At 53.2% G+C, this 10832-nt stretch overlaps 1 protein-coding gene across 3 annotated transcripts; it reads right to left on the reverse strand.

Moving 5' to 3' along the window:
- Positions 1 to 1501: 1501 nt before the first annotated feature.
- On the reverse strand, positions 1502 to 10734 carry ARL10 (ARF like GTPase 10). Of its 3 annotated transcripts, none has more exons than XR_006780554.2 (5): positions 10454 to 10734; positions 9570 to 9771; positions 6487 to 6662; positions 4779 to 5125; positions 1502 to 4362 (listed from the first exon to the last, which is right to left on the reverse strand). XR_006780554.2 is itself a non-coding variant. In XM_045802410.2 (4 exons), exons 1-4 carry the CDS (start codon positions 10634 to 10636, stop codon positions 4952 to 4954), a joined length of 735 nt encoding a protein of 244 aa, XP_045658366.1. In that variant the 5' UTR covers positions 10637 to 10734; the 3' UTR covers positions 1502 to 4951. The 3 variants fall into 3 exon arrangements, 1 of the variants encoding a protein (XP_045658366.1); XR_006780548.2 differs by having other exon boundaries at positions 1502 to 4367; XM_045802410.2 differs by having other exon boundaries at positions 1502 to 5125.
- Between the last annotated feature and the right edge of the window lie 98 nt (positions 10735 to 10832).

Raw genomic sequence — 10832 nt, forward strand, 5'->3', positions numbered from 1 at the left:
GCTCTGTCTTGGTTTCCTGCACAGTATTAACCCTTGTACAGAAGCCTGCTGCTAACCCTGCGCTGCTTGGGAGGGGTCTGTCTCGCCAGCGCTAGCCCCCTCCTGGGCTGGAGGCGAGTGGATTGGCTCGAGGGCCAGAGGGTGAGGAGCTGTACTGCTGCTTCCTTGTAACTGGCCTCCACTGCTCTTCAGATCGCTTGCCCTGAAAGGAACCTGAGGCCCCCAAATCTGAGACTGTTGGACTGCTGAATAGCACCTGTGTGCCAGGTACTGGGTACACCGTGGCCATTGCCTGGGGCAGGGCTGCCTAACTTGGTGATGTGAGGTGATGACTCACTTAACAGGATCACAGGCACATTGTGGGGTGGGCACTGGGCATTTTCTGCTCTTGATACTTTATCTTCAGCTATTATATAATACAAAACCCCTCTCATTCTTAATGTTTCCCTAGAAGGGCCCCTCAAATCTGGTTCTTTTTACCGCTCTTAAAAAAGACTTGGTGTTTTTACACAGATCATTTCACATAAAACCCTGCAAGGTGTGTGGCTTTATCCTTTTACAGGTAAGGAAACTGAGTCTTGAGAGGCCAGTTTGAGGTTTGAAGTCAAGTCAGTCCAACAGCTAAGCCTGGGCTTTCACTTGCTATCCTCCTCTTCAGTCCCTGAAGGCAGCCCATCTGTCCCATACTATCAGGGCAGGCTGGAAATGGGCAGGGTCCCAGAAACCCCTCCTATGGGACCCAGCTGGCTTAGCCCCCAGCAATGACTGGCCCTTGTAAGCAGTGCACACACAGCCTTTGGAATCTAGCCTGCAGCTGGGGGCTTTTTTTCTTTCAAGTAGGCTCCGTGCCCAGCACGGGCTTGAACTTGTGACCCTGAGACAGAGTTACATGCTCCACAGACTGAGCCAGCCAGGCGCCCCACTCATGAGGGCTTTTATTTGGCCTTATAAGGTCCTCCACAACACTCCAAACTCAGGCCTTTGACAGCTGTCCCCTTGTTTCTTTACCCAATTCAGGTGCCAATTTTGGGAAGCCTTTCCTGCCACTGTCCCCCATCCTTAGGCTGTGTAAGTGTCCTGTTGTCCCTACACCCCAGACTTCCTGTAGCAATACATACCAGTTATAACTGCCTTTTAATCTGCTTGACATCCCCCACCAGGCTGGGCTTGAGTGCAAGCACCTTCCCTGGGAATCACAGCTGAGCCCAAGGCAGGTGCTGGGGGAATGGTCCATTCTGACCTCTGGCCCCGTCAGCTAGAACTCCTGAGGAATGGCAGCCAGGTTTGGATTCTTCCCAAAAGGTACGAAGTTAGGCCAAAGCCCAAGTTCCTTACCACCCCACTTCCATGTAGGCTGAAGGGCCAGGGGACTGGGATTTGCTGTTGACAAATGACTGTGTCACTGGAAGTATTCTGGGACCACCCTCCATACCTGCCCCTCACTGAACTGTAAGCACCCAGGATATACTCCTCAAAACCAGAATTCAAATGAAACCATATCTGAGTTTTTGGCATTTATTGTGTGCCTCAAACAGCCACTAGCTCTCCCTTACGTAGTTTGTCCTTGGCAACCCTGTGGGTCTGGCTTCGCAGGGCGTGGGCTGGGACAGCAAGGCCTCTACTTCTGGATCTTTGATGGGAATTCTCCCTATGTACTTCATGGGCCCACCTGACAGAGGCAGCAAATGAGGAAACGCTGGAGTTCTTTTCACAGCCACTAGAAAGGACAGAAGATATGTGAGCCCACAAATGTGACAGGAAGACGGCTCGGCTATTCCAGGTCTGGGGTGCGGGCAGGCGCACGAGGATGAACACGGCAGGTGAGTCTCAGCAGCTAGTTCAAAGTGCTGGCAGCTGCTATTAAAAAAGCAAAAGAACAAAATGTCTTCCAAAGACAAGTGGGAACAGATTTTGCAGAATCCAGGGTTCAATCAGCCAGACAATGAAGCTAGGTTAAGGACTCTTCCTCTGAGCTCTTCCTCATTCAGACAGGCAGGAGTCCTCAGATTTTCATCAGCACCTCTCCGTGGAGGACTGGGAGCGCTGTGATGGACTGATTTCATCACTCCACCCCCGTCCTTACGGCTGGATACGTGTCAGTGCAAGCCTACAACCAGCGGTTCCGGGTACCAAGAGGTACCAGAGGCTCCTTGGGATAAGCAGCCAGTCAAGCTGGTGGTCTCGGAGCCTTCTTGCTTAGACCATCCACATGACCAAGCTTTGGGCCAAGCTGGCCTTCCTCAGGGGGCTGGCAGCAGGTGAGAGAATGGAAAATCAGAAGCCACATTGCATTAAGTGATTCTTAAGACCAGAAGCCATCAGCGTCAGGCTGAATAATTAGGCATCGGTTCAACAGGCAAGCAGAAGCAGAAGCTTCCCTCCGATGTGGAGTGCCCACCTGCTCTCTCAGATCCAGAGCCTTCCTTCCAGTTGCCTTCATTAGAAAAGGAGAGGGTCTGACATTTGACCCCCATCCCATGCTCAGGTAGGTTGGAAGCTGTTAGTGTTGGGGCAGTCTTGGGGAAAAGTGTCACCCGCGCTAGCTCAGAAAACTCACTTTGAGATGAACTCCAGATAACGGCTGGTACCCAGGAGCAGGTGATCTGGGCTGGTGAATCAGAAAGTCACATTCAGGAGCAACTGGGTAAGAGGAGCACAGGCCAGGCACACGGCTGTCGCAAGAGAGGCCCATTCCTCTACTTTGCCCAGTCTAGTCCTGGCAGAAACCAGTATGGATGAGCGCGGTTTGGCACTCTGCCTGGAGGACAGGCCAGCAGTCCCACGAGAGGAGCACAGCGGTCAGCCACAGATGTGATGTGGCACACCCACAGGGCAAGTGTCGGGGGAACTTCAGCTCCCCCAGTGGTGCGTGTCTTCTGGTGTACCACTGGGACCTGTCAGTTCTGGGAGTGGTCTTCAGAAGTTGCTCAAGTAGATACAGTGCTAAACTCTTCATTCAAGTTCACTCCCCTCACTGGGGACTTTGGAAATTGTATTACATAATGATACTCATTAAACCAAAGGCAGATCTTAATTAGAAAAGGGTCCCCTACAACAGTGCTGGTTCCAGAGGTAAATGTCAAGCACTGGAGAACAAGGTGGAGTTTATAGAACAAAGAAGTAAAGTTTCACCATCTTTCCATGTCAAAATGAAAAGTTGTCAGCAAAATTTCAAAGGCTACTCTAAAAGCCAAGTCATTCCTTAAGTATTTAAAATAAAAGCAGACAAATCTTTCTTCTTCAGAAAGTTAATTAGAATTTCAAAGAACAGTGACTCTGTCACTACGTCCACAGCCCAAGAGCACAACAGGCCACTCTGACTACAGTCACACTTCTGGACTTCAGGAGTGTCCCACTCCACCAAGCCTCCCCGTGCCTCTTCTCACGTAGGCCACAGCATGGAACTGAGGCACACTGAGTCAATGTCAAGTGAAATGAAGGCACATCATCTCTATTCTCAATTAAAAAGCAAACCGAGTTGGGTATCTCCTCTAAAAAACAGTCCATCTGTGGCTACTGATTACTCATGGCCCCTGGAAGACAAAAGCCTCCTTCCTTTGCCTGCACTAAAGAGAAGTGTCAATATATAGGTAAACTGGCTGATCACCAGAAACAGGAGAATCATGGAGTGTACACTGGAGAGAACAGAAATTCTAACTCTTAGTTGGGGAATCAGCAGGTCCAGAAAGGCTGGCGTACCCAAAGCCTCAGGTACCCGGTTGGCTGATCTGCTAATTCCCATTTCTTTTCACTTGGACTTACATGATTGAAATTTCCTTTCCTGGAGTTACCACCTACACGGAAGGGGGTTGTGTCCTTTTGACATACTGGGCCAAGCGGTGGAGTTTTAAGTTCATGTGGATCGACATAAAGTAGGATACGGATTACAGCTGTAAATGATGGGGGAAAGCTAGAGCTTTGTCTCCACTGACGTGCAGGTTATCACACGTCTCACAATTCCAAAGACACAGATTTTCCATGACAGTCATCTGGAGTTTTGATAACAGCACCTAGAAACAGAACCTGAAACTTTGGTCTGTTCCTTGTATAAATAAATAAATAATTAAAATGCAGTTCTGAGGCCAACACCCAGCTCCAGTTGACAGTCTTCGCCCCAGGGACCCAGGGTCCTTCCCCAGACCTCTGTAAACATGGGCATTGGCCCAGCTAGTGCAAGAGCAGCGGCTTCTGTCTCCAGATGAGGGGGAGATAAGCCTTTCGTCTTCCCGACAGGGGTGAATACCACTGGATGCTGCAGTCTGGCGGGCAGGCTTGGCTTGGAGAAGCAGGGAGGTTTCAGAAAACTCCTTGCTAGGATCTCCAGGTTTGTCCCAGCACTTCTTACCTTCATGGCTGGAAAATCTTACCTCCAAATTAGAAAAAAACATGGAAATCATCTCTTTAAAATGACGGTCCCAGGGCCAGAGAGGCAGAGATAGCACAAGGCCTCGAGCCAGCCGGGTGGAGCAGGACACCGTGGGCCCTGGAGCCAAGGCTCAGTGTACTGCCCAGAACCCGCCTGCATGAGAGGGGCATGAAGTCACCAGGAGGGAATGGTTTAGACTGGGAGTACTTCTGACACTATCCCAGTTCTCAATCACCGGGACCTGCGGAGGGGAGAACTGAGCCCACTGAGCACCTTACTGTACACATCAGAGAAGGAGGGTGTCTTCAGTGGTGAAAGCTGGGTCCACTTCCAGCCTGGAGTGAGCCAGACACCATGCTCTTCCACTATCTGCCTCACCTGCCTCCCCACTTCAGCCTCATGGCCACCTCACCTGGAAGGCTTCTATGTGGTTCTTGGCCTTGCCCAGGCCCCGCACTGGAGGGTGGGAGGAGAGAAGGAAGTGCTGCCACATGGCTCCTGCCTCAGGCCCAAGCTGGCAGGAGAGAAGCGGGAGCAGCAGGACTGGGATCTCCAGGGTTGGGTGGTGAGCAGGTGGGGGCCAGCCTAGGAGAGAAGCTCCAAGAGCAGTCTCCAGATATGCACGGTGCCGGGGTCTTCAAAGCCGGGTCCTGCAGGGGCGATGCTGGCTGCCAAGAGGAAAACCTCCCGCTGGCTATCGACAGCCTGCAGGCCCAGCTCCTGCTGCAGCTCCACCATACTCACGGACTCACTCAGGTCCTGGGATGAGACGGAGAAGCCAGTTGGAACAGAGCTCACAGTTTTCCAGCACCCACACTGTCATCCATGAAAAGAACTATTCTTTGGCTATCCTGGGGAACACCGGGGCCTAAGTTCCCAGAAGTGGCCCCTGGGCCCCTGGGTCTAAATCCTCTCATCTTTGAATTTCCTTTGTACCAACTTCTTTTCATACCACCATTAGCCACTGCAGTGAGAAACAGCTCTTCCTATAAGCCAGGCATTGTGAGAGGCACTTAGACTTATCCTCATAATTATAGTTTATAAACAGAATGATGATGTAATTCATCATCTAAACCAGGGTACTTCTAAGACTTAAAGTGGGCACTATTAATAATCATACCAGAACAACAGGCATAAATGGGGACCATCCCAGGCAGACCAGGACGTATGGTTACATATTTATAAATGATTGTTAAGGATTTCCTGACAGGCAGGGGAAACTGGGGTCAAAGATGTATAGTTTCTCTCCAAGTCAGGTTGGAAACAAGTGCCATGGCTCTCAGGGATGTGGGGCAGGCCACAGGAAAAATGACAGAACTCTGTACTGTGGCAAGGTTTTACCCGGTATGTATTGAGAATGGCACCTTAAGTCTGTGATGCCGAGGGCTGCTGAGCCAAAGGCCCAGTAGAAGTATAGTGTAGTTAAGAGCAGGAGCTTTGAGGAAGATCTGAGTTCAAATCCTGACTTTGCCATATACCAGTTTTAACTTTGGGCACTGAAGGATAATAACAACGCCTGTCATGGGGTTTTGTAGGATTTCAGTGAGGTCATGATTGAAGGGTTCTCAGCCTGGCACACTATAAGCACACTTATAAATGTTAGTTATTACTGTTATTTTCATCTGCTCAGCTTATCACTTCTCAGCTTTAGCTCTTTGATCTAGAGCTGGAAGTCACAAGGACATGGCAGAGTGGAAAAGGCACAAGTTTTGGAGTCAGACATCCCATTTTTTCAAGGTGTACAACCTTGGGGAGATTACAAAACCTCTCTGAGCTTTGTATTTCCAATCTGTAAAATGGGAATAGTATCCCGTACCTGGTAGGGTCAATTAGAAGCATAATATGAAATGTCATTCAAAACCATACCTGACATATAGTGGATGCTTAATCATTATTTTTCTCATTTCTCCAGGACGATGGGTGACAGGGAGGCGAAGAGGAAGGCAGACAGAGGATGAGGATCAGGGATGAGGAGAAAGCACAGGTAGAAGAGTGGGGGCCAGCATCTCAGCCAGGTGCTCCAGGTCACAGGCCTGGGCCTGAATCTCTCTCCTGTGCTCCTGCCCAGGGGTCAGTGGATCAAGCCCAACTGGTCTAAGCCAGCCTCCCATGGCCCTCACCTGCTTGTTGGCCACCACAACGACAGGCAGGTCAGGGTCCTTGTCCAGCAGCTTGTGCAGTTCCTGCCGGGCCCAGGGCAGCCGCAGCCGGTCAGCCGAGTCCACCATGAACACCAGCACGTCAACTTCATTCACAAACTCCTTCCAGTAGAAGCGTAGGTTCTGGCTGCCACCGACTGAGGAGAGGCCAGGGGCCAGCTCAGAGCCTCCCTGGGCCCCAGCTCTCTACACGTAGTCCCAGTACCACCCCACTTCCAGCTTTCCAAGGCTCCACCAGCCAGGGGCAAGGAAGACCACAGGCTCTGGAGCCAATCCGATTTACCTCTGGCTCTGACAGCTGGGGCTCCCTGGGCAAGTCACTACCCTCGAGCAGCAGCGTTCTCCTCCTCACTGAATTTACCTACTAACAGGTTGCAGCAACACCCAAAGGTACCATACTCAATGCACCGTTCACAGAGTGGCATACAAGGTGCTCATTAAATTGTACTCTCCGGTTCTTTTTCCTGGGCTGCTTCCTGCCAATTCCTAGCTTTCTCCCCTGACAGTGATAGTGTGGTCAAAAGCCAGGACTCCCTGCCCAGCCTGCGCACAGCCATTCTCCATTCAGTGTCTCTTGTTCAGTCTGGTCACCCCATTTTCTTTCCTTGCAAACATCATACTCAGTCCTACCACCACATGGCTGCCCACGTAGTACCCCAACCTGGGTTGCCTTCTTGTCCCTCTGCACTGTCCCCATTAGCCACCCTGCATCCTCGTGTTTCTGGATATACTTCTGACATTTGTGGACTCTATGCTCTTTGAGAGTTAGAGCTGTTTACATCTGGATCCCCGCAAAGCCCTCAGCACAATGCCTGGCACATAGCAGGCACTCAACAAATATTTACTGAGTGCTTACTAGGTGCCAAGCACTGATCTGGGTGCTGGGGATACAGAGGTGGGCAAGGCAGACAGGGAGCTGCTGCTCTGAAGGAGCTCCCTCTGTAACCAAGACAGACACAGCAACAGCACATAAGCACATTTCAGAAAGGAAATAAAAGAGAAAAAGCCGTTTTCTGGCTGGGGGTGGCTTTGGACTGGGTGGTCTGGGAAGGTCTCCCTGAGGAGGCAGCATGTGAGCTGGGTCTGGGATAATGAGAAGGAGCTAGCTAAGGGAAGAGGCAGAGGAAAGCATTACAAGCAGAGGGAAGAGCAAGCTCAATGTGTCTGAGAGAGAGAAGGCAGCCAGAGTGGCCAAGGCAGTGCCAGTGGGAGAGGGGAAGAAGCCACAGCCAATAAGGTGGGCCAGGGCTTGACCATACAGGGGCTGTCAGGCTACAGTGAAGTTGTTGGGGATCCCCCTAAAAGGTTTTACACAAGAGTGACATGGGTTTCTGCAAACTGCTGGCTGACAGTAGGGGACAGAAGTGAAAGCAGGAAGACCAGCAAGGACACTATTATAGTACTGAAATGATGGTGGCCCAGACCAAGCAGGCAGTGGTGGAGGTGGGGAGAAGGGGACAGATGCACAATCTACTGGAAAATAAAGCTGAAGGAACTGGCGAATAAAATGGATAGGATATAGGAAGTGGGGCGGAAGGGGGGGAAGGGATGAGTCATCAAAGATCCACAAACAGCTCATTCTTGGCTGGGTTCCAGACTAGGCACTGTAGACCATAGCCAAGTGAGTGTCATGGAAAGGGATAGTTCCAAGACTTGAATGGCAGATCTGGGTTTGAATTCAGGAGTGACCCTATCGAACCTCAGACTCTTGGGTAACATGAAGACACCAAACCCCTTCTCCCAGGGTTGGGGGGTACTTTCTCTGCCAGAGTGGGAGTCAAGTGCAGAATCCCACTTGACCCTTCTGTATCCCTGGCACAAGAAAGGGAGACGGGGAAAATCTTGTTTAAAGGACCAAATTCCAGGTGAATATCAATGTTTGCCACAATCAGGGAGGAAACATACAGTCAGGCCCTCAGAGTCTGATCCTACCACCTAGTACTTAACTAAATCCACCCAGTCTTTATGGTCTGGGAGGAAGTCCACTAATCTCTCCCACCAAGTCTGTAGTTGGGACACAGGTGGCTGAGTACTGCTGTCCTCTCAAAAGCCCCTCTGCCAACCTCTCCCGGAATCCCAAAAAGCCTAACACTGAGGACAGGGGCTGCCCAGACCCTCTCTGATCACTCACTCAACAAGCTCTCCCAGTTACCTGCTTGAGGCTGGGCCCTAGGGGCCAAAGCTGGCTCAGACTCATCTGTGCCCCTAGTCAGGGGCATAGGCTGGTATGTGGCAAATACCAGCTCAGAGGAAGAGCCCTTAACCTAGTCTGGGAGTCAGATAAAACTTCATAGGGATATCATGTTTGACCTTATCTTTTTTTTAAGAGAGTCATTCTTTATTTTTTTATTTTTTAGTAGGCTCCGCACCCAATGTGGGGCTTGAACTCATGACCCTGAGATCAAGTCGATGCACTAGGGACTGAGCCACCAACGTGCCCCTGACCTAAATCCTGAAAGAGGTGTGGCAATTTATCAAGGGAAGAAGGGCTTTCCAGACCGAGGGAACAGTGCAAGCACAGGACAGAAGAAAGAAAGCCGCAAGCACCCTTCAGAAACAAGCAATGTAGCACAGTGCTTAACACCAAGAGTCTCCAGCCAGAGAGTCTGCATTAGCAGAATAAATAAATAAATTATTTAACTTGCTGGGCCTCCCTTTCCTCATGTATGTAACAAGGGTAATAACTGTTTTGAGTTTTTTGGAGTTGTGGGAGGATTTTATTAAGTAAAGCCTGTCAGATGCTTGGCATACAGGAAACTTTAGCTTTTGGTATCTCAGTGTTAGGTTTGTGAGCTTCAGTTGGGGTGAGGGGCAGGCTGTGACCAAGCTGGAACTGCCCAATCATGAATGGCCCCTCATGTCAGAACACAGAGTTTGGACTGTATGCTGTGCCCCAGGGAGGCAGGAGAAGAATGTCATACAGGGACGTGTCCTGCTTAGATATACATGCTGGAGCCACCCCCAAGCAAAGATCCCCGGCTTGGGTCCAACTGAAGTGATGGGGAGACGGTGCGTATGGGGCGGGGGGGGGGGGGTCTGCTCACTCTCCAGCAGGTCCACCTCGAAATCCTTGGTGGGCAGCCGCACAGAGTTGAAGCCCCAGGTGGGAATGTGGCCTTCCAGCGGTGGCTTCCCGGACAGCACGCGAAGGAACGTGCTCTTCCCCGAGCCATCCAGCCCCAGCACCAGCACCTCGCGCTGCTCCAACTCCTCCAGCGGGGGCTCTTCGTCCTCCTCGTCTTCAGGCTGTGGGGCACAGGTCAGGTTGCGGCCGGCACCCTCCCGCCGGACCCTTCCCGAGGGAAGATGGAAGACACCAAAGCGCCCATCCCCGCCCTCACCCGCCAACCGGCAGGCAGGCAAGGTCTGGTGCAGAGGGACCAGCGCTGCCTTTGGAGTCCTGAATCTCAAACCCCGTTCTTCTGGCTTCTCCTGAGTGACCTCGGGGAAATTTCTTCCCCTCGCGAAGCCTCAGCCTTCTCAGACTGACAATCCCCACGTCCCAGGGTCGCATGGACCACCCAACGGGAAAAACTCGCACCCCGGCCGGGGGCCGGGGAAGGGGGCGGAGGCCTCTCCCGGCATGCCCCGGGCCGCGCGGGCTGTGCGTACTGCGCAGGCGCAGGGCGAGCGCGGGCCGGACCGAGCGCGGGCCCGACAGCGCTCCGGGGCCGCGCCCTCGGAGCTCCGGCGCCCACGAGGAAGCCCAGGTCTTGCGGCCGCGCAGGGCGGTGCCACACCCCCCCCCGAAACGCCCACCCATCCTTCCGTTCTGGGACTCACGACTGTCCGGCTACCGCCGCGCGCCCTTTCATCAGGGGCTTGCGGGCTGCGGCGCCAAGTCCCCGACCCAGGCGCTTCTGCCCTCGCGGGGCGTCACACCCCTCAGGTTCAGGTGCGGAGGCCCAGACCCCGGCCCGGCACTCACGTCCCACTCGTCCCACTCAGGGAGGCGGGCGGGCTCCGCGCCCCACCAGGCCTCGCCCCGGTCCCAGCGCCGCTCCCGTCCGCGCCCGAAGTAGGCCTTCCAGAGGATGAAGAGTACTGAGCCCAGCACGGCCGCGGCGCCGCCCAGCGCCAGCACCAAGGGGCTCAGCGGCCGCGGAGCCATCGGGCCGGGCGAGGGGCACGGGTGCGGGCTGCACAGGCCGAACCAGCCGGCCCGCCGAAGATGGCCCCGCTGCGACTGCGGCGGCCGCGCCCACCCACCCAACCCCAGCCCCGCACTACAAGCCCCACAATGCACCGCTGCTGTCGCGACAGGAGGCCCGCGCCCCGGCGGCGGGAGTGGGGCCGCTGACCCGAGC

Source organism: Ursus americanus, chromosome 15 (genome assembly GCF_024610735.1).
Source record: "Ursus americanus isolate L20-20 chromosome 15, mUrsAme1.1.p, whole genome shotgun sequence".
Taxonomy (NCBI): domain Eukaryota; kingdom Metazoa; phylum Chordata; class Mammalia; order Carnivora; family Ursidae; genus Ursus; species Ursus americanus.

Excerpts from the sequence above, each read along its gene's own strand:
- ARL10 (XM_045802410.2), bottom strand. The coding sequence starts at position 10,636 with ATGGCTCCGCGGCCGCTGAGCCCCTTGGTGCTGGCGCTGGGCGGCGCC. Across the intron at positions 9,772-10,453 it reads CTGAGTGGGACGAGTGGGAC|CCTGAAGACGAGGAGGACGA; the intron begins GTGAGTGCCGGG and ends TGTGCCCCACAG. Across the intron at positions 5,126-6,486 it reads TTGTGGTGGCCAACAAGCAG|GACCTGAGTGAGTCCGTGAG; the intron begins GTGAGGGCCATG and ends GTCTCATCCCAG.